This window comes from Camelina sativa, chromosome 10 (genome assembly GCF_000633955.1).
Source record: "Camelina sativa cultivar DH55 chromosome 10, Cs, whole genome shotgun sequence".
Lineage (NCBI taxonomy): Eukaryota > Viridiplantae > Streptophyta > Magnoliopsida > Brassicales > Brassicaceae > Camelina > Camelina sativa.
This window is the reverse complement of record NC_025694.1, coordinates 18,075,623-18,098,011: the sequence shown is the minus strand read 5'-3', so window position 1 is coordinate 18,098,011 and position 22,389 is coordinate 18,075,623. Positions and strand designations below refer to the sequence as shown.

The 22,389-nt window shown below is 35.2% G+C and overlaps 4 protein-coding genes across 8 annotated transcripts in view; 2 read left to right on the top strand and 2 right to left on the bottom strand.

The window, feature by feature from the left end:
• LOC104719248 (G-type lectin S-receptor-like serine/threonine-protein kinase At5g35370) lies at positions 4,049–6,946 on the top strand. Its single transcript, XM_010437126.1, has one exon. The coding sequence runs from the start codon at positions 4,226–4,228 to the stop codon at positions 6,839–6,841; it is 2,616 nt and encodes an 871-aa protein (XP_010435428.1). The 5' UTR covers positions 4,049–4,225; the 3' UTR covers positions 6,842–6,946.
• Positions 6,924–11,536, bottom strand: LOC104719249 (biotin carboxylase, chloroplastic). Its single transcript, XM_010437127.2, has 17 exons — positions 11,442–11,536; positions 11,259–11,334; positions 10,770–11,104; positions 10,418–10,559; positions 10,197–10,295; positions 10,046–10,102; positions 9,751–9,822; positions 9,320–9,409; positions 9,126–9,185; positions 8,641–8,826; positions 8,430–8,522; positions 8,266–8,347; positions 8,071–8,177; positions 7,731–7,806; positions 7,546–7,592; positions 7,400–7,462; positions 6,924–7,155 (listed from the first exon to the last, which is right to left on the bottom strand). The coding sequence occupies exons 2-17, from the start codon at positions 11,307–11,309 to the stop codon at positions 7,108–7,110; spliced, it is 1,608 nt and encodes a 535-aa protein (XP_010435429.1). The 5' UTR covers positions 11,310–11,334; positions 11,442–11,536; the 3' UTR covers positions 6,924–7,107.
• LOC104719247 (methyl-CpG-binding domain-containing protein 2) lies at positions 16,948–19,766 on the top strand. Of its 3 annotated transcripts, none has more exons than XM_010437123.2 (5): positions 16,948–17,144; positions 17,479–18,024; positions 18,118–18,171; positions 18,579–18,736; positions 19,320–19,766. In XM_010437123.2, the coding sequence occupies exons 2-5, from the start codon at positions 17,495–17,497 to the stop codon at positions 19,481–19,483; spliced, it is 906 nt and encodes a 301-aa protein (XP_010435425.1). In that variant the 5' UTR covers positions 16,948–17,144; positions 17,479–17,494; the 3' UTR covers positions 19,484–19,766. The 3 variants fall into 3 exon arrangements, with proteins under 3 accessions (XP_010435425.1, XP_010435427.1, XP_010435426.1); XM_010437125.2 differs by having other exon boundaries at positions 19,350–19,734; XM_010437124.2 differs by having other exon boundaries at positions 16,960–17,166; positions 19,320–19,483.
• LOC104719246 overlaps positions 19,839–22,389 on the bottom strand; it is an 8,372-nt gene continuing 5,821 nt past the window's right edge. Inside the window, exons 1-3 of one of the 3 annotated variants that reach the window (XM_010437122.1) lie at positions 21,533–21,796; positions 21,273–21,441; positions 19,839–20,572 (exon numbers count right to left, since the gene is read on the bottom strand). In XM_010437122.1, coding sequence (XP_010435424.1) covers positions 20,187–20,572; positions 21,273–21,441; positions 21,533–21,640 — 663 coding nt within the window. In that variant the 5' untranslated portion in view covers positions 21,641–21,796 and the 3' untranslated portion in view covers positions 19,839–20,186. Of the gene's footprint in view, positions 20,573–21,272; positions 21,442–21,532; positions 21,797–22,389 lie in introns of those variants that run through there. The other 2 variants (XM_010438369.2, XM_019231258.1) reach the window with 2 other exon arrangements.

Sequence of the window (22,389 nt, the reverse complement as noted above, 5' to 3'; positions counted from 1 at the left end):
ATGGGATAGATTAGGTGGAGGATCTTAGGATGTAGAGTGTTTAAGCTTTGATTGTATGATTCCCTTCTGGACTAGAGTTAGAAATACTAGTTTCTCTCTGATCAATTGGAACTAGGTTTGAGACATTTCCGCACCCAAAAGGTGTTCGATGAAATGTCTGACCAACTAGTGCCAGAGACTTACGTTCCTAGCCTAAGAGATTAGTTGTCTAGGATGTTTGTTGACGTGAATGAACTTGTTTTTCATGCCATGCTTGATCATGTTTCTCTAGCGAGAGCTAGGTTTGGAAGTGGTTGAGTTTGAGTAGCTTTTGTCAAGAGATTGGATTAGCTAAGTTGTGATGTTCATTGTTTAGGGATGGTTTGCTTGTGGTATGTTAAACACTCTATAGACTAGGATACTCCACCGACATCAATTACTCCCATCCTTAGGACTTCTTTCTTTCTGATTTTTATTACATTCCTGAGACTGTTTCGTTTCTTGATTTTTAGTTCATGCTTAGACTCGTCTCCGTTTTCATTCATTTTAGTTTCTCGTCATGCATTCTCGTTTCTAGTTCTGTGACTCATTTCCGTTTTTGTATTGTCATCATTCTAGGACTGTTAGACAAACACTCTATTTGAATTGGCTTGACTTGTGATTTCTTGATTGCATCTTAATTGTTAGTAAAGTTTCCCAACTGGATTGACACCTTAAGTATTACAACTGCATAAGGTTAATTGAACCTACTAGGAGACACAAAAATCTTAGTATCAATGACTTTTATCTTTTGAACCTCTCATGTGTAGAACATAATCGGTTATTAGGATTTGTTAACTTATTTTGTAAACTTAATACTTATAATTATAGCTTTAATTTGCATAAGTTTTCAAGGTTTAATTTTAATTGCAAGTTTAATTTTAATTACAGGGTTTGATATTAATTAAGCTTACCAAAATCAAAATTTTAATTTTTTTATACCGTTAGTAGAATTTGTGACCGAAATATTAATTGCAAATGTATCGCAAATTTGCGAGGGATTTACTAGATACATAATTTGCGAGGATATTGCTAGACAAAAAGTTCCTCGCAATATGCGTGAGATTTGCGAGGGAAAATTATTCCTCGCAAAACTTGCAAGGGATTTGCAACGTTGACCAATTTGCGAGAAGCGATTTGCAAAGAACGGACGTCCCTCGCAAATCTCTCGTTTTTGCCGATTTGCGAGGGATTCGCGATATATATGTCCATCGCAAAAGACATGTTTTCTTGTAGTGATATGTGTCTTCTTGTTTCACCAAGAAAGAAAGAATAAAAAATCTAGTTGAATGATGATTTGTAAACTATGGGGAGATAAGAAATCTAGTAACAAAAAATGCAAAAGTTAGGTTTGCTTGTAATATAGAAGAAATGTTTATCGAGTTAGGTGAGTTTAGATGATGAGAGTAAGGAGTATTTATAGAATTTTGGGTGGGTGAGTACCAAAAATCTTGCTAATCAAGTATAGAATATCTTCAAAATATCTTAATCTTAGAAGTTTGTAATCCTGATTATTAAAAAAGTAGTAAAGAAAAAAAAGAGAGTCGCCCTAGCCGACATCCTCTCTGGCACAACCACCAAGGAAGCTTCCCCCGGCGACGGCGAGACCGATCGGCGTCACTGGGCTCTGGTTTTGGAGTCTTCGTTCTCTCCTCTGTTTACTAAGCTCTATTACGGTTTTTCTTCTTTTCACTGGAGTCTTCTCGAGTTCTTAGATCTCAATTTCGGTTTTGAATCAGCTTCAATCGCTTTCCTCCTTCATTCCGCATCCGACTACTCCTCTTGGCAAACCCGTTTCTCCGAACCCACAGTCGCCTCACCAAACCCTCGATCGCCCCGGTAACCTTGACTTCTATCACTCGATCTGGCTCATCCCGCAATCAACTCCAACAACTCTCCGCTCCTCGGATCAACATCCACTCTCCAAGTATTTTACTTGGATGCAGATGGACGGGAGCTCTGTTTTGATGTCGGCGCCAGGTAAGATTTTCATAACGATTTCAAAATTCTGGCGCTCTCTGTTCCCCTGTTTGTTACCTCTCTCGCCCAGGTTTGCTCTCCATTCTTATCTCAGATGCCTGGTAGATAGTTTACTTAGGTTAAACTATGGCACATCCCTGAACTGGTACCTAATCCGACCCCATTTCGTGAAAGATATATCCCGATCAATCCTGTTAGTTTTGATTGTTTCTGTTTGGTCAAGTCGAGTTCATCTAGGTAGCAGAATACCTGATCTCTCTAGGTTGATTGAAACCCATTTGTGTCGAGACCAATGTGTACCCGGGTTTGGTCGAAACTCTATTTTGTCCCACCCTAAGCAAACCTTGGTTAGTTTATTGGTTTCATTAGTCCGAAGACAGCTTTTGAACTTTAAACCACCACTGTTACTAGAATGGCTCAAGAGTCTTTTGAAAACCTTGTTAATCGGTTACCCTAGGGATGATCCCGCTGTTGGAGTTTGTTTGGTGAAGCTTGGCATTATGATCCCAACTCTATGGAGTGGGGATTACCGATGCTTCACCAACTCTCTTCCTATACCTCACCAAATTCCAAAGATCTTTAAACCGCAACTCAACTAATTTCTGAAGTCATTGCATATATTCATGAAGACTAGTGGCATTATGACCCTCTCTCCACGGAGGAGTGGTTACCACAACCTCTTCAAGTCCCGCTCTATCAAACTTGGACCATCAACTACCTCTGTAGTAACCGGTTATCAGAGCATCAGCTCCCCTGCTCGACCCTTTGGCAACACAGCTTTGCCATTCTCATTTTCGCCAAGTCTTCGAAGTTTCAAGACAGTGGCCTCCTACTCCTTTGACTTGTTCTTGGAGTCTGCATCGGTTTGTCTTGATCTCACATGTTCCATGCTGCTTTCTAGCATATGGCTCATAGCTCTCAAGCTCTTCACATTGAATGCTCCTATCTATCCTTGTACTTGTATTGCTTTATGCTTTGATTTAGCTTACCCTCTCTTGTACTCTAAACAATCATGGCCTTGTATGTTATTGTCTATCTAATGGAATGATAACACCTCTTTGATCAAATATATATATATATATATATATATATATATATATATATATATATATAAAAAGAATTATCATATTACATATCTTATTTCTGAATCATATGTAAATAATTCTAAGATTAAGATATATATATATATATATATATGATAATTCTTTTTATTTTTCCTTTTTTTGTAGATAAAACAGACAAATATGGATTGACGTAAAGATTAGTTTGAAATTTGCTCACATTTTTATTGTTAGCATTAAATATTGTAATGAATTAAGGAGATATTTTAGGAAATCTTTTAGGAATTTTACAAAACAAATATTTAATGAGATATTGTAATTAGTCGTTGATTGATTAAGGAGATATTTTAGGAATTTTTGTTTAACGCAAAATCTTGGTTTTAAATTTTAGTTTATAATTTATAAATTTAAAATTTAATGTCAATGGCATATCTTGTTAATAATTACCAATTCCAGGATTTATTTGCTAAATGTATTTGAAAAATGTATATATATAGATGTCATGTGTGAGATTGAAAATCATGTTTAAAACAAAATTTACTAGATTACAAATCTTTAATAAAATGTGAGGGTAATTATTTAGAATTCTAATATCAACAATAGAATTTTACATTTGTTTCTATGCCCGTGTATATACGCCGGCTTTTATCTAAATATTTTATAAAAACTGGTTATGGAAATAAAAAAATGACTATAAATCAATTTTTACAACATACAAAGCAAGTATTTAAAAATCTAAAAGAAACTTGAAAAACCGTGCTCCGCTAAGCCGGCAACACCTAACTCATAAAACATCCGGTTGAGCAATTAATATCTATCTATATTCATTCTGTAGTCAGCGTAAGAAAAAGAACAAAAAAAAAATGGCCTACTTCAGTAAATGAACGCCGCAATTGATTACTAAATCTTACCTTATGTATTTTTCAAAGCATTCAAACGTTGCGTTCCCAAAAACAAAACATAAAAAAAACTAAGGTGGAAATGGCCACCACACCAATAATACATTTGCAACGGAAGAGAGAGACAGTTTCTGGTCAAACTTAAGAACACAACACATCCCCAAAAAAACAACAACAAGAACTCATTCAGATTCTTCTCCTATCATCCAGTTCGTGTAATAATAATAACATACACACACACAAATAAAACACAGAGTGGTTCCTGTAATGAACTCAACATTTCTTTTGTTGTTGTTCCTTAGTCTCATCAATCTTCTCTTTGTCTCTGTTTCATGTGCTTCTTTCTCAGAGTTCGTTTACCCTAATTTCACAGCTTCTAACCTAAGATTCATCGACAGCTCCAAAGGAGCTTTCCTCTTCTCTCGTAATTCAATCTTCAAAGCCGGTTTATTCAGTCCCGGCGACGATGATTCCTCCTCTGCTTTCTACTTCTCCGTCGTCCATGTCGACTCCGGTTCAACAATCTGGTCGTCAAATCGAGATTCCCCTGTTTCAAGCTCTGGTAAAATGAATCTTACCCCTCAAGGAATCTCTGTTATCGAAGATGGTAAAAGTCAAATACCCGTTTGGTCAACGCCGGTTTTAGCCTCTCCGGTTAACTCTCTCAGGTTAACCGACTCCGGAAACCTCCTTTTGCTTGATCGCTTGAACGTTTCTCTATGGGAAAGCTTTGATCTCCCCACCGACTCGATCGTCCTCGGACAAAGACTCAGGGTTGGGATGTTCTTGTCCGGATCTGTCTCACCGTCCAATCTATCTACCGGAGATTATAAGTTCTTGGTTGGTGAGTCTGACGGTTTGATGCAGTGGAGAGGTCAGAATTATTGGAAGCTAAGGATGCATACACGAGCTAATGTTGATTCTAACTTCCCTGTTGAGTATTTAACAGTTACTACTTCTGGATTAGCTCTTATGGGACGGAACGGGACGGTGGTTGTACTCCGCGTGGCTTTACCACCGTCTTCTGATTTCCGCTTAGCTAAGATGGATTCTTCCGGTAAATTTATTGTCAGTACATTCTCAGGTAAGAGTCTTGTGACCGAATTCTCTGGTCCTATGGTTACTTGTCAGATTCCGTTTGTGTGCGGTCAGCTCGGGCTTTGTAATCTTGATAATGCTTCGGAAAACCAGAGTTGTTCGTGTCCAGATGAGATGCGTTTGGATGCGAGTAAAAAGGTATGTATTCCGGTTAGTCAATCATTGAGCTTACCTGTTTCTTGTGAAGCAAGCAATATTTCATACCTCGAACTCGGCCTTGGTGTGTCTTACTTCTCTACTCACTTCAGTGATCCTGTGGATCATGGTCTCCCGTTATCGGCTTGTCATGATCTTTGCAGTAAGAATTGCTCCTGCCTTGGTGTTTTCTATGAGAGCACGTCTCGGTTTTGTTATTTGGTAAAGGACTCGTTTGGTTCTTTGTCTCTAGTAAAGGATTCACCAGACAATTATGATCTTATTGGATATGTCAAGCTGTCTATAAAAAAGCCAAACGGTCAGCCTCCGGGAAACAAAAACAGAGGATCTAATTTCCCAGTGATCGCACTTGTGCTCTTACCTTGCTCTGGTTTCTTCCTTCTGATTGCATTAGGGTTTCTCTGTTGGCGAAGATGTGCAGTGATGAGATACAGCAGTATCCGTGAGAAACAAGTAACTAGACCGGGGTCGTTCGGATCAGGAGATTTAGGATCTTTCCGTATCCCAGGTTTACCTCAGAAATTCGAATTCGAAGAGCTGGAACAAGCAACAGAGAATTTCAAGATGCAGATAGGATCAGGCGGATTCGGCGCAGTTTACAAAGGAACTCTCCCGGACGAAACACTCGTGGCCGTCAAGAAAATCACAAACCATGGGCTTCACGGTAGACAAGAGTTCTGCACAGAAATCGCAATAATTGGAAATATCCGACACACGAATTTGGTGAAACTCAGAGGATTTTGCGCTCGTGGGAGGCAGTTACTCTTAGTCTACGAGTACATGAACCATGGTTCATTAGAGAAGACTCTGTTTAGCGGGAACGGTCCGGTGCTTGAATGGCAAGAAAGGTTTGATATAGCGCTTGGGACGGCTCGTGGACTTGCGTATCTCCACAGTGGATGTGACCAGAAGATCATACACTGCGACGTGAAGCCAGAGAACATCTTACTGCACGATCATTTCCAGCCGAAGTTATCTGATTTCGGGTTGTCTAAACTTCTGAGCCAAGAAGAGTCGAGTCTGTTCACGACGATGAGAGGTACTCGAGGCTATTTAGCTCCCGAGTGGATAACAAACGCAGCTATCTCTGAGAAAGCGGATGTGTACAGCTATGGAATGGTGTTATTAGAGCTAGTGAGTGGTCGGAAAAACTGCTCGTTCCGATCTCGGAGCAACAGTGTGACGGATGAGAATAATATGAACAGCTCGTCGACTACGACCACTAGTACTGGTATGGTGTATTTCCCGTTATACGCTTTGGATATGCATGAACAAGGGAGGTATATGGAGCTGGCTGATCCGAGGCTAGAGGGTCGGGTAACGAGCCAAGAGGCTGAGAAGTTGGTTCGGATAGCTTTGTGTTGCGTCCACGAGGAGCCGGCGTTGAGGCCAACGATGGCAGCGGTAGTGGGGATGTTCGAAGGAAGCATACCGTTGGGGATTCCGAGGATGGAGTCGTTGAATTTCTTGAGGTTTTATGGGCTAAGGTTTGCGGAGTCTTCCATGGTTGAAGGACAAAATGGGGAGAGTGAAAGTATGGTCTTCCACCGGCGAGAGAGCTCTAATAGCGGTGGCTCTAGGCACTCTGCATCTTACATAGCATCTCAGGAAGTGTCCGGCCCACGATGAGATTACCTAAACGTGATTTTTGTTGTCTTTTGTTTTATTTGTTTTTGGTTACTTTGTTAATAGTGATAGGCCTTTGTTCATATAATCTACTATATATGAAAATTATTGGATAATTTGTTCTTCTTTATGACACAAGAAGAACATCACGATAAAACCACATACTCTAGTAAATCAATCGTATCGTTACCGAAGTTTGTACCAATAACAACACAAAAGGAGACGAAGATTGCAATAATTGGGTGGTCTTTCCGAGCTGATGTATCATTCTAAACCGCTGCATTTGTCAGATCCTTCACTGCCACAATTTCTTGAGGCTGCATATACAATACAACCATGTTAGAACCCATCATTTGGTTAATCAATTTAACTATTACAAGCAAAATTTCCTCTATATATAGTTTCCATCCTTTTCATGCAATTCTTCCATCTCTATGTTCATCTTTACCAAGGTTTCATATCTAACTAACTTAGAAGCGTACTAAATGAATATATATCAAGAGACAGACTAGTAGTGAATGGTCCATATCTTCAGCCGACCACAAAGACATTTATATTTACCTCAGCTAGCTCCTCTTCATGCTTGACGATGAAAGCTGTATCAACTTTTCCATTTTTGAAATCCTGTTAACAACAATTGGATTATCAAAAAGCCAACATTTTCATAATAGAAGATTCACTAACATAGAGCTACTAATTTCACACACCTCAACATCAAGGATAAGTTTGTGGTAATTGATGGTCGTTGGAACCCCTGATTAAACCAAGACAAGGAAAATTAATTAGCATTCCACCACATGTCGGACGTCACCTTTTTAAGCAGTATATAAAGAATAACAAAACAAACAATGCCTAGTAAGATGGAAGTAACAAAAACTAGTCCTCTTCATACCTGTAATTATAGTGTCATCAAGAGCACGCTTCATCCGTTCAATTGCTTTTTCCCTTGTTGGAGCCCACACAATAAGCTATAAAGATTTAGGGTAACAAGAATGAATGTCAACACATCAGCTATAGGTTTAAGTAAGCTGCTGAGATAGATGGCAGATGAACTGAACTGAACCGCATTAGAATTTATACAGTCCTACCGAAACCAGAAAGCCTCGTCTAATATTTGTTTGAGATTCCAAAACACTAGAGTAGTTATTTTACCATAAATCCACAAAATTTGTTCCCACATAACGAAACAGATACAAAATGACTACCCAGAAAAAAATAAAAGACAAATATACCTTTCCTAGAAGAGAATCATAGCTTGGAGGCACAACGTAGTCGGAATAAACATGGCTATCCATTCTAACGAAAGGACCTCCAGATGGCAAGTATGATGTTATTCTGCCTGTTATCATAAGAGTGGCAGTATTGTAAAGAAAGCCAATCTGCTAACACTTCAAAGATGTGACATATAAAGGTCTACTGAAACATACCAGGGCCAGGTCTGAATCCTTTGAATGGATCTTCTGCATTGATACGACATTCAATTGAGTGCCCTCTGAGCACAATCTCTTCCTGTAAATAAACAAATTAAATTCAGTTTTGAAAGAATGTTTTTGATATCCACTCAGAACATCACATACAACACCAGTCAAACCTGTTTGTAACGAAGTTTCTCTCCCATTGCAACACGAATCTGCTCTTCTATCAAATCAACAGAGTAAATCATCTCTGTTACAGGATGCTCCACCTGAGTTTAGATTCAAGAAATGGTTGACATTCAGTATACTTCAGATGCTTATATAAGTATAAGAAAGTAAATTTTGACAAACAACTTGTAAAATACTTTGCAGTCAATAAATTTAAACCTGGATCCTAGTGTTCATTTCCATGAAGTAGAAGGAACCTCTTTCATCTAAAAGAAACTCCACAGTACCAACACCAATGTACCCGATGGAAGCTGCTGCGGCGACTGCTGCATCGCCCATGGCTTTTCGCAATTCAGCGGTCAATGCTGGAGAAGGTGCTTCTTCTAGAAGCTTTTGGTTACGCCTCTGTTATCAGGGGAAGAAATAATTAAATGAGCCAGATGGTTTCAGCACGCCATACAAGACATGAAAGAAAGCAGCACGAAAGAACCGGTATTGAATTTTTGAGTTATCTTAGTAATTAGCAACATGAAAAGAAAAAAAAAAACAGTTTAGCAGATCCTGCAGCTGGGATATGACATGCAGTTGTGGTAATTAGGCTGAAAAAAATTATTCCTGTTTTCAGATATTCAAATACATTTATTCTTAGAGCATTACGCAACAACTGATGGTAATGAAATTATGAAAACCTAGGAGGAAGATACCTGGATGCTGCAGTCACGCTCACCAAAGTGAACAACATTTCCAAATTTATCTGCCAACACCTGAAATACAAGAGGTACAAAAGACATGATGAGTTTGAAATCCAATAACAGTATCACTGGACCATCAACTCACGAGAATCATTTTTGCTAAAGCGTCAACTGTTTTGAACAACTTTTCCTGATAAACACCATACCTGGAACTCAATATGTCTTGGGTTTTGTACGAACTTCTCCAGATAACATCCATCGTTTCCGAAAGCAGCAGCAGCCTCACTCTTAGCTTGCTGTAAATCAACAAATTAAGAAGTTTGATAAAGGGATGTCCAATTTTTAGTGAAAGTTTCATTTAAGAAAACTGTGCCTATAAAGGCAAGGGGAGAGCATATGATCTGGTTTTTTTATTTTATAGAAACCAATGGTCAGCATTACTCCATTTAAGTTACTATACATCCAAATTTCACAACGATACAGTTCTCGGAATTTTGAAATGCGACACACATTATGAGATTACATGGCGTCTTTATGTAGTTGAGTTAGAAAGAAATAAAGAATATGTAATAATACTGCAATTCTTTACAACAACTTGATGTTGGACTATATGCTTATGTAAACTTGATTGTCATACCTGTAACAGTTTTACAAACTCTCCCGGTTCCTTAGCAAGACGCATTCCACGTCCACCACCACCGGCTGTTGCCTAGAAATCAGAAAAGCCAGAACAGTCAGTTTTTGTAAATAGTAACATATCAATAAGTACAGAGTGACAAGCTGAGCAATATAGAAAAAAAAAACTTAAAATGGTGCCTTTTCAAGCAGACCAATTTGATGAATCCAGTTTATCGCTTACATAAAAAAAGTATGAATACAAATTGTAATTCCAACTGTACCATCTACTACATATAGAATCAAGTCAATTTTACCTTGATCATAACTGGGAAACCAATCTCATCGGCGACCCTGATTGCTTCTTCTGTGCTCTGTAATAAGAACAAAATAAAAGACATTGAAATTCCAAGAATTCTCTTGACATGCAAAAACTAGAAATTCTAAAATGATAATCCAGCAAAATACCTTCAATAGCCCATCACTTCCTGGTACAGTTGGAACCCCTGCATTTTTCATTGTCTCTCTTGCAGTTGCTTTGTCTCCCATAACACGGATGCTATCAGGCTGCAGATAGAAAAGACGAAAATACCAATAATCAGTTGCTTTACCAGATCAATAGTATCTCCCCTATTAGATATGAAAAAAATTAAAGATACAGATTCTTTGAAGAGAAGTTAAAAACTTACATTAGGCCCAATAAAATTGATCCCATGGTCTCTGCACATTTCAACAAAGAGAGCGTTCTCCGAAAGGAAACCGTATCCAGGATGAAGCATAGTACATCCACGACTGATAGCAGCAGACAGAACATTTGGAATAACCAAGTACCTACAGAAGGATTTGAGTAAAAAGAGTTGATTAATCAGATCTGAAACAGGCCAAGAAATGTCTTATAGTATGACATGTCAAATTCTACATCATCTTAAGGAAAGAGTGGTCAGAAAATGAAAGAAACAGACTACAAAATACATGAATACATTCACACTTGTTTGGGTATAAACGAGCTTTATGGTAGAAATATTCACAAGAGAAACTTACGACTGGTTGCTGGGAGCTTCACCAATGCAAACAGCTTCATCAGCCAATTTGACATGGAGGGCATCCTTGTCTATGGTTGAATAAACAGCAACACAAGGGATCCCCATTTCATGTGCAGTTCGGATAACACGGACTGCGATTTCACCTCTATTAGCCACAAGAATCTTATCGCCACTGCATGTAGCACCGAGAGCACCACCACCAGTAGCCCTCTTGGCTTTCCTCTGACTAACCTTTAGAGTTTGAGTTCTTTGTCTGGGGAAGCTAAGCTTTTGTGGCATCGTCAAGTTACACAGTGAACTTCTGATAACTCCTGTCTTCCCCAAGACTAAGGACTTCATTATAACAAATTGAAGATATACAATTAGTAAAAACCCTTGGAAGAACCAACAGATCATAGAACAATGTTGCTATATGCACAAGAGCATTGAAGAAGATATATGAAATCGAGAAACAAAGCTCATATTCTAATTCACGTTGGGTGCTTACGGGTGGAGAAGCAACGGATTTGCAATTGGTGGTAATCATAGAGGCGTCCATATCCAAAAATGAAGCAAAGCAAATCCTGGTTCAACAAAGAAGAAGCATAAGCATTGCAATGAAAAGGAAGTGAGTAGTTAACCTCGTGACCATCGAAACAGATCTAATCGCAGAGGAGGAGCCTCTTCGTACCTCGAGAGAGAGAGAGATTGAAGAAATGGTGAGTGTGAAACTGTGAGATATTGAATCCTCCGCCCGAATGGTTTTGTTTGGTTTAATTTGGTGGATCCTGTGCCAACTCTAAACGCAAACGCAAACGCAAACGTGGAACGCAATATTACTTGATGCAAATATATTTTTGGCTCAACAACAACTTTTTCATTCACCAAAGCAATCATGAGGCAAATATTTGGGATCAATAATAATAATAATAACATTATAAGAAAATGAAAAAACTTAGTTTATAACAAAAATGAAAAAAACTTAGTTTATAAACAAATGAAAAACCGGACTTTTGAAATAAAAGTAAGTTTTTACTGATAATAATATTTAATTTGATATTTTTTTTTTTAAACCAAATTTTAACTTCACACATTTTGCAATACAATTGAATAATATATTTCATCATTGGAAATTAAATTTTCATTCCAAGCACTTAATATTTGTCGAGAAAAAATAAAACATTTATATGAAAACAACATATATATGCATTATATCAAAATTATATTTTGATAATTATTGAAATAATCAAAATTTAAAAATTTACCTTTGATTTCAATTGATTAACTTGCAGTGTTATGGGAACTAAAGTTGCAAAAAGTTGACAACTTAGGAATTTTTTGGTTTTTGTTTTTTTTGGTTGAACAACTAAAATACACAAAATATTTTAATCTAATATCAAACGAGGAGAGGTGTTCTAGAAAAAAAAACTATTGAATCTAAATATTAATAAATCATATTAAAACATTAATAATACTACATATATTTTTCTTAATAATTATTAAAAAAAAAATTGTCCTATTGTATACTGCAGATTAGAATCTAGTAATATTACTAATTGGAAAATGCATATGCTAAATATGATGTAAATTCTTAATTTGTTATAAATATGATCCATAAACAGAAACCACAAGATTTTGACACCAAACAAAAAACAGAAACCATAAGATAATAAAATTATTTTAAATCAGTTTTGGTGTCTATACCAACAATAATAAAAAGATGCAACATCACTAGCTTATAAGATTAATCTTTAATCCAACTATACATGAGCTTCTCAATTATACCCTTTGTTGAAAGGTAAATAGCATCATCTCGTGCCTCCCATGTGTACAAACCTCCACATCTACCACGAGAGCTTTCATCACCTTCATATGCTGTAAAATTTTTATGATATTCAAGCTTAGCACCTTTCCACAAAATACATCTAAATCTTGTTGTGAGAAGGAAATGATCATGAAAACTAAATTTGTACGTAGGATCTTTAAATTTTAGGAAATGAAAGCCTAGATCATCACTTCTAGATTTGCAGTGAACTTTGAGAATACTACAACTTAAAGTTAGATTATTTTGAAAAACTACAGTGTTTTTATGACACTTAGCTTCAGTCGACCCAAAATAAAAAGTTATCAGCAAAGAGAGAAATATAAATAGAAGATGATTCATTGTTTCAATAAATTGATTTTCATGAAAATTAGTGAAGATCTCAAAATAACTATTTACTACATATGTGTATGTCTTTACAAATTTAATATTTCTCACTACGCAACATTGGTTGCTTGGATCTCTCTCTCTTTTAAGATTTGCATTCCATTTGGCAAGTTTTTAGAGATTTTATTAACGTTTTTGGAACTTTAAACAAGTTGTCTAACTTCCATTGTAAAAATCTCCTTTGACTAGGAGGTCTTTATTTGTTGTCAGCCAAGTAGAAGTTCTCTTTTCTCATAGGTTTCTAATGCATAATAATATCCCACCTTTATTTTTTTATCTTTTTTAAAATTAATGCATCAATTAAAGTTTGATTATCTTTGCTCCAAAACAACCATTTGAGATATAAATCACCTTTTGGTTATGATTTATGAATCCAAAAGCATTCAGATTTATGTTTGATTGTTCCAGAATCTAAAATTTTGGAGGTTTGTTGGCAGCCATGGAAAATCTATGCCTAATTACAACTTTGCGACAGTCTTAGCATCGTCCAAACACCAACACTTTCAAGATCTTGATTATGTGCAACCAATAATATTTTGATTGTCATAAGAGAGATCCCAAACCTCCGATTTGTGTCTTAAAAGCAAACTCAACACGACTATAAAACCTTAGTCACTCAAATAAATCCGGCAAGAATCACGGCCTTAGTAATTATTTCGTCAATATCTAATGTTTCGTTCGTAAAATATGTTTTGACTTTTGACTAACCGTGATCTCACATGTACAAAGCCACTATGTGACATTTTTCTAAAATTGTCTAGAAATTATGTCGATCTACTTTGGTATTGAAAAATGTCTTTCTATACTATGTTTAAATTTTGAGATTTTTGAATCATTTTTCTTTTCGTACTTCTAATTGAGATGAATAAAACGAGTATTGGCACCCAAAAAGGATTTGTATATTATAACCAGATTTATGAAGAAAAAATAACCACAATTTTTCAGAATCCTATTAAGTACAAATATTCTTTTAGTCTTATATATAGTTAACTAGAAGTAGTCTCGCGCGAATCGCAAGATAATTTTATAATAATTTTAACATATCTTACATTGATAATATTGAAAATATTATATTTTATGTTTTCATAAATTATCTTATGTTTGTTATTTGTTTTGTTTTTAAATAAGTATTCTCAGTCACTTAAAATGAATGACTATTTATTAGTTAAGCACTAAACTGAAAATTTTGTTAATATGAAATAATACTTTAAAATATTTAGTCTATATCCCATAATATATAGAGTTCTCATGTTTTGATGCACAATCAAGACATACAAACATTTTTTACGTTGGAAAAAGAACATTGATACGCATAAAATAAAATGCGGCTGAGCATGGACATTATGTGTTAATTTGTCCGCTTTTAACATAACCTATAAAACATCAATATCTTCTAAAACCAGACACCTCCAAGAAGGGCGAGACAATAGCTTTAATTTCTCGAATAGCCTCTTCTTGAGCTGAACTCATGCTCTTCATTCATTTTCTATGTAATTAATTTTATTAATTAGATAACTAAAGGTATCATAAATAATTTTGATATTTATATATTACCAGCATGCTTCACACATGCTTAGGGTTTAGGGTTAAAGTAGAATTCATTATGTTTCTTGTTTAATTGCATATGGAAAAGAAAGTTCTTTGTTAGATATTTCTATATTTTTATCACGTACTTTATATCTATTGAACATACTAAATGCAAACTAAATTTTAATTTTGAATTGAGTAAAAAATGTTATTAATATATATTGATATATTATTATATCAAATAAAACTTGCTTTTTTTGTGTTATACTTTTCTGTATAAATATATATATATATATGTTGTATTATACTCAAAATGACTAACAAAAAAGAGTAAAATCATACCATTGTATTATCAAGTTACCTTTTTAGTGTTAACTGCATAACCTAAGAAAACATAAAATAATTGTTCACCAGATATTCTTTTTTTTTCTATGTTTTTTTTCTAAAAATCATGTAATGGATGGAAGAAGAGATAACTCAAATCTTCCTACTTCTCCAAGACATTGTTTCTCTCTCGTTCCCTTCGTCTCTCTCTCTAAAATGCAACTTGGATTAGCTTAGAGTGATCTTTGGATATTTCGACTCGATAAACACGTGGTAGAGGTGAGTCTTGTTAAATGCGTATTGATGAAACTTGCACACATGGTCAATTCCCATTGTCTTGCTCTGCTTGCCGGTAAGCACTATCATCACATCATCAACAATCGATCATGGCTAGAAAAAATAATGGAACGTATGAGAAGAGAAAAAAGTGCATACATAGTATAAACCAAACAATAATATTGTGAAAAGAAATAGATGTTCATATATTTTAAGAAAATAAAAACTGAATTTGGAAGAATCACATGGCTTCGGAAACCCATATAATGAGTTATATATCATCTAGACGTCCAAATCTTCCTCGACCCTAGACGCTAAACCATCGGAAAACCTTTCTCATCAGAAGTCATAACCTATAAATAAAATAAATAACTATGGAAATGGTTATTGGAAACAAAATTAATAAATACATACAAACAGAGTTGTAACATTAAGGAAAAAAATTAAAGTAATATTATTCCAAACAATTAATATTTGTTTAAACTCATTTTCATGGGTAATACATATAAACACACTTGTATAAAATATAGCATGGATAATAAGTAGCATAAATATTGTGACTAAGATATAAAATCTATTAGGGTTTATGAATTGTGACCAAAAACTAAATTTTTTATATTAAAAATTTATCAAATGGATCAAAAGGAAAAAAAATTACAACATTGATATACAAAATAGGCATTTCGAAACAATATTTACCAACATGTACAAGTGAGAATATGTTATGTGCCTAAGACCTTCTTCATCTAACTCTTCTAATAAATAACCACATTTCACATGTTCACTTCTATATATGCTCCAAAATTTCGACTCAACTTATTTATTTCAAAACCTACAAATGTCATATAAAGGAAAAAGTTAAATATTACAAAATTTAGAAAATTATGTGAGAGGTAGAGTATGATGTTTGATGAAGACTTTGTCTATCTATTTATAGATAAATTTGTAGTAGTATGAGAGGTTTTTCAGTTTTTTTTGGTCAAACATCATGAGAGTTATGGTTACATTTCAAAGAATAAGTATATCATAGGTTTTGTCTTTTTTTTTTTTTTTTTTTTTTTTTTTTTTTGTAAAACACTAATTGTATTGCAATTAATACATTAAAGTATATATTCATATGATGAAAGTTTTGTTTTTAATTTTTTTTCAAACATCATGGGAGTTACATTTTAAAGAATTAATATGCAATAAATTGTGTTAATGATTACTATTAAAGAAATATAAAATATCATATTGTTTTATATTTTGAAATTATTATAGAATAAATTGATTTGATATTTTAGCACAAAAACTGTGAAACAAATATTATACTTTTTTTTCAACATTAGTATAGAATTTAATAACCATCACATTATATTTTTCCAAAATTATGATATTAATATTTAAATCTTTAATTATCAAAAATTTATTTTTTCCAAATTTATGATATTAATATTCCATCACATTAAATTTTTCCAAAATTATGATATTAATATTTAGTTCTTTCTTATTTGCAAAATTATAATGTTATGGTAATTATATAAAATATTGATAAATAATACATATGTGAAATTATAATGTAATGTTAATTATATAAAATATTGATAAATGATATCTGTTTATAATTACTAAAGGACATTTTATAAATGTCAATATATTTTTAGTGTAGAAATATCATTTAAATTTAGTGAATATGAAAATAATGTAAATACATATTTTTAAGAAAAGTAAATTAAAAAGATTTAATTATTGAGAAGTGAATACAAATATCAAAAATATACGAAAATATATGCTGCCAAATATCATGTTAAGAGAAAACCTTATCATATAAGATATGTAAAAATTGAAGAATTAATTTGTAACAACAAATGATAAATACTTTTACGCAAAATAAATTCTCTCTCTCTTCTCTTTCTCCATTTTACCAATTTCTGTTTAGGCAGCAAACCACACCAACAAAATCTAAAAGCTCTCTTGTCCGAAATGGCTCTGTCTCCAAAAATCAGATTGTGAAATTAGAAGGACTATCTCTTTCTCAACCATCTTTAGAGCCTTCGCTCTCCGATCTCTGACACCCTGGTCCGTTTGTCTTCCTCGTTGTGTAATGATTCTTCATTTCGATTCGTTCGATGAAATGGAAATGTTTTTTTTCTCTCTCTTGGATCTCCTCTCTATATCAGCTCACGTTGGCTCGTTCGTTGATATGATTATTGTTGTTTTCTTTGTTCTATGGTTAATTTGTTAATTGTGAGATTGAAATCAATGTTCGAGGGTTTCTACAGTTTACTGTTCTTTACTCTTATCAATCTGGTGTTTTCTTGTTCATGTCCATAGAGAGACTACTACACTAGTGTTTGTTATTGTGATGCATGATCCCTTTTAACTCCGTTTGGCATTTCGGGTTTATATACAGGTAGATTTTGTCGAGTATGTCGCAGTCATGCTATGAAAACAAAGCCAACAACATAAAGGAGGAAGGAAATGTTACCCCTTTCTCAGGTGACATGGATTCTCGAGCTGTCCAAGTTTCGGGATCGGCTTCACCTATTGAACTTCTGGAGGATAGAGGCGAGAATAAGTTGGTGGTTTATGACTCTAAGGGAAATGATACTGAAGATGAAGTTCTACCAATTCAATCTCAGCCTATGTCATCCAGAACACTGTCGCTTTCGCCTTCCATTGGCGCTTTCACGGTCCAGTGTGCAAGTTGTTTCAAGTGGAGGCTCATGCCTTCGATGCAGAAGTATGAAGAGATTAGGGAAAATCTTCTAGAGAACCCCTTCTTCTGCGAAACAGCATGTGAGTGGAAGCCAAACATCTCTTGTGATGTTCCTGCTGATATCTATCAAGATGGAACACGTCTTTGGGCTATTGATAAGCCTAACATCTCTCGTCCACCAACTGGCTGGCAACGTTTACTTCGGATTAGAGGTGAAGGAGGTACCAGATTTGCTGATGTGTACGTCTTGTTACTATTCTCTCATTTTATATTGACTCATTCTTTCTTCTTGTATCGGCTTTCGTTGTAACTCTTTTGCCGTGGTCGTTTCAGCTATTATGTTGCTCCTTCAGGAAAGAAGCTTCGATCAACTGTGGAGGTCCAAAAGTTAGTTCTTCTACCACTCCATTTTAGTTTTCGTAACACTTTTGTTGTTAAGTAATTTAAAAAATTGCTGATACACTGATTAATATGCACCTTGTCTATTTCATGATTTAGGATATAGAGAGCTTTGTTTTATGTCTGATTATATATACAGTAACTATAAGTGTATCAATGTCCTTACCATTTACCCCAACCTATATATAGAATCAGTAGGAACATATTGTTGAAACCTCAAGTATTGTCCTTTGGTGATATGTAGAGTTAGGCAGGCAGTTATGAAAAATACATAAACCTCATTGCTGGCTGATTTGTTTAGTGATATACCGATTTGTTTAGTGATTACCAAATTGTTTTCAGTAACATACAGACGGCTTCTTTACATCATTATAAACCTCATTGCTGGCTTGTAGGTACTTGAATGACAACCCCGAATACATAAGAGAAGGGGTGAAACTTTCACAGTTCTCGTTCCAAATCCCGAAACCGCTGCAGGACGACTATGTGAGGAAGCGACCAGCTCGACTAATGGAATCCAGCGATAATACAAACACCCATGTAGCTAAAGAAGGTATGTTGCTTCATTTCCAATCTTACTCTTCTATATCAAATGCTAGGTAAAATTTGTTCAGTTTTTTTATAAGGGAAATATCCAAAACGATTTTGTTGGCTAAATATTATTTTGAGTCACTTGAAAAACTATTTATCAAACTAGCATTTGTCAGCACATGGATTCCATTTATATAGTTGGCGTTATCTTTTGTATTAAGAAGAATTAAGAAATACAAACAGTTTCTATTTTTGAAATGAGGAATATCACCAAAAAAACAAAATTATTTTCCAAAAGAAATGATTTGTGCTAGTTGCAATAATTCTGTTCTAGGAGTGTTCTTTTTAGTTATCCATGCAAATCAAACTCCTTGTGTGAGTAGGGAACTCGTACGTAAACTTTGTTCTCTACAGCAGCTTATTATTCTTGATTATTTATGTGATCTTTTCAGCCAAGTGTGCTTAAATGTGTACTCAAACTCAAAGCGATTACATTGGTGTCTTAGGGAACTCATCAACAAACAATTATCTCTGTGTTATCGTGATTAATTTCGAATCCTACTTCTTGCAATTTCCCTACATATCCGTTTTCTTGTTTTCTTCAGCTAATCCATTGGCATGGATATCTTCTTCAGATGATCATATAGCGTTGCAGCTAGCTACGCCAACTGAGTCTGGACTTCGCAGTTCACATGATCAACCATCGAAAAAGAAAAAAACATCAAAGCTATCGATATTTGGCTCCAATGAAGAACTTGCCGATAGATAATCTAGCTAGACAAGGGTTAGAACTTTCATCTTCTCTGGTATATAACCCGTCTTCTTTCTTCGTTTGGAACATTAAGAACATATTCGTTTTCGGGTTGGCCGGTTGGGGTTTATCGAAGAAACTGAGGACTTGTGGTTAGCTTGTTTTTGTGTATACTATCTTTTTTATTTTGCAGTGTAAGCTATTTATAGTTCTATGAAGAGGATGGTTGGTTTTTGTTTCCAAATTATTGGATTTCCATGGTACTTGAAGTTAATGTTTTTAAATCTATAATTTTGCCAAATACCAAAGGTGACGCCAATTTTTAACACTAGCGCAGTAAGCATAAATGTTCCCCTGCCGATTAGGAAACAAATTTCAACAACAGAACTTGCACCTTTTATATACTTACACTGAGATATACATGGTTAATGCTACTTGTAGAAGTGCGTATGAGCCGGATCGTAGGAATCTGTCAGGTTATTATAAAAGACAGCCAAAAACATATATTCCAGGACAATTACAGCTGAAGCCAGTGGTTTTGGTTTACAGCAACAAAACTATGCCATATCTTCTCTAATTCCCACAAAAAGGGCAGAACTAAACTAGCAACAAATCTGCCTCTAAATCTCTACTTCGTGCATGCACTGATGATGGGCTCCTGTCTCTATACTACTACGTGCATTCGCTGATGATGAGCTCTTGTCTCCCAGGCATAAGCATATCATCGGAACCAAGTGATGGGAGTGGGAGTAGTGCTAACTTGAGGGAGCTGTGGTGGAATCATATAGTTATGTTGTTGCTGCCACTGATGCAAGCCGAAACCGTAGGTGGGGTCCACTTGCAGCTGCTGTTGAGCTGGTTGAGGAAAAGATGGACAGGTGTTTCCACTATCCTCTTCTATCTCAGTGGCTGCGTCATCCATAACCGCATCCTCACCTGTCTCATCCAACTCAGTAATCTCTAGTGTACGCGGCTGTTGGAAGGTTCCTACGGACTGTGAGTAAGAAGTCTGAGCAGGATTCCAACAAACAACTGCTTGGCACTTGTTGGATCTCTGATCTTCATAGTGGTCATCGTCACCTATAGATGCATCACGAAGGAATCTATCTGCGCAAGAAAAGAAGAGTAGTCGTCAGAATTTAGTGTCCAGATTCAGGATCATAAGTCAATTAGTGACTTTCCAAAAACACAGAGTAAATGAAGCTTAACAAAATCAGACACCTTCCTATAGCAGAAAAACAAGTGAGAGGGAAATATTGGCTTTCAAACAAAAACAAAAAAAACTATGAAGCATAACAAAATCTAACGCCTTCTTGTAGCAGAGAAACTACATGACAGGACCAAGTCATCATAATGTTTATCACTAAGCTCCCCCAAATTACAAAGATCGACTCAACATATAAACTATAAGACCTTATGTCATCTGAATCCCTACCACACTTGAACCCTGAATGTTTGCTTTTGAAAAAAACTTCAGAGTTGTACATCACCTTATTTTGCGTAGCCTTTCACAAGTGTGAGGAAAAGGCGAACAATTGGATGGTGCAAAGACAGAAACAACCATAGAAAAACTAGTGGGTTCAACATACTTAATGAGCTGTGAAATCCCAGTAATATAGTGTCCAAGGTTCTCCTTCTTCAAAAGTCTATTCACAATCTTAATAAGATCGGCTACACTATTTGCTGAAACTCATCTCACAATCTAAGGAAGTTCAGAAATAATCATCACTTGTTCACTTCATCATTTCATTATTGGTTCAATCATAAATATAACACCCCAATTTGATAAGAAAAACAAAAGACTTACTCTTAAAGCCAGAAATCAAGTCTCTATCAACAAAAAGGTTAGGCTGATGACCATAATGGAGAGGCTTAAACAGAACAATTGCTCTCTCATCGTTCACCGGCGAAACCTCGATCTCTTGCATCGCCAAATCTGTTTCCTCTTCCTCAAAAATCGGTGGCAAATCCACATCCTGATTCAAAGATACACATCATCAAGATCACGGAACCCTAGGCTTTACACGAATTAAAAAAAACACTCAGAGAGAAAGAGAGAAATAGTACCAGACGACGAATCTTCCTGGCTGGAGAAGAGAGGGAAAAATCAGAGAAATCATCGTTTACTCTGTCAATATCTTTCCGCTTCATCGACAAGCGATCGTTCTCCTCCATAGTTCCTTTTCAACGGCAAGTGAAGCTTTTTTTTTTTTTTTTTTTGCAGAGATAACTTATTAGTAAAAAGATATGGTGGACAAGTAAGAAGAAGAAGAAGCGACGACGACATGTATAACGAAAAAAGAAAAGGGGAGAGAAGAAGAATTGAGGAATTTTCTCAGCTTCTCCAGATGAATCGAGAAAGGCCTTAAAATTAATAAAACCATAACATAAATTCCCGGTTCTCTTTCATGATATTTCCGGTTCTTTTTCATTTTGATTGATAAATTCCCGGTTAACTGATCAAACCGAGATGACTATCAAGCCCCTAAAACAAAATACAAGAAGTTGTAAATAATAGAAACCGGTAAAATGTTTAAGAATTTTATACTGTTGTTAATTGGAGAGTACAAAACCGAAAGAAAAAACACAAATATTCTATATATTGCTCTTACGCCCCAAAGAAATGAAGAAGAAACAAAAAAAAATTTAAGAGCAAAGAAGTAATCAAACAAAAAAAAATTTAAGAGCAAAGAAGTAATCAATTGGATAAAAGAAACGCGGATCTAAGTGTTTGGCCAAAACCTTCTTCAGATATTAGATATATTAGAGGTGTATTCAAACACTTTCTTCTTCTTAAACCTGAAGGAGAAATTAAATCTAAACGACATAATATTCAATATCTACCATATAAGTTCTGTTACTGATTTAAACATTTCAGAAAATCATCGATTACTAGGATTTAACCCACAGTGTACCGTAGAACA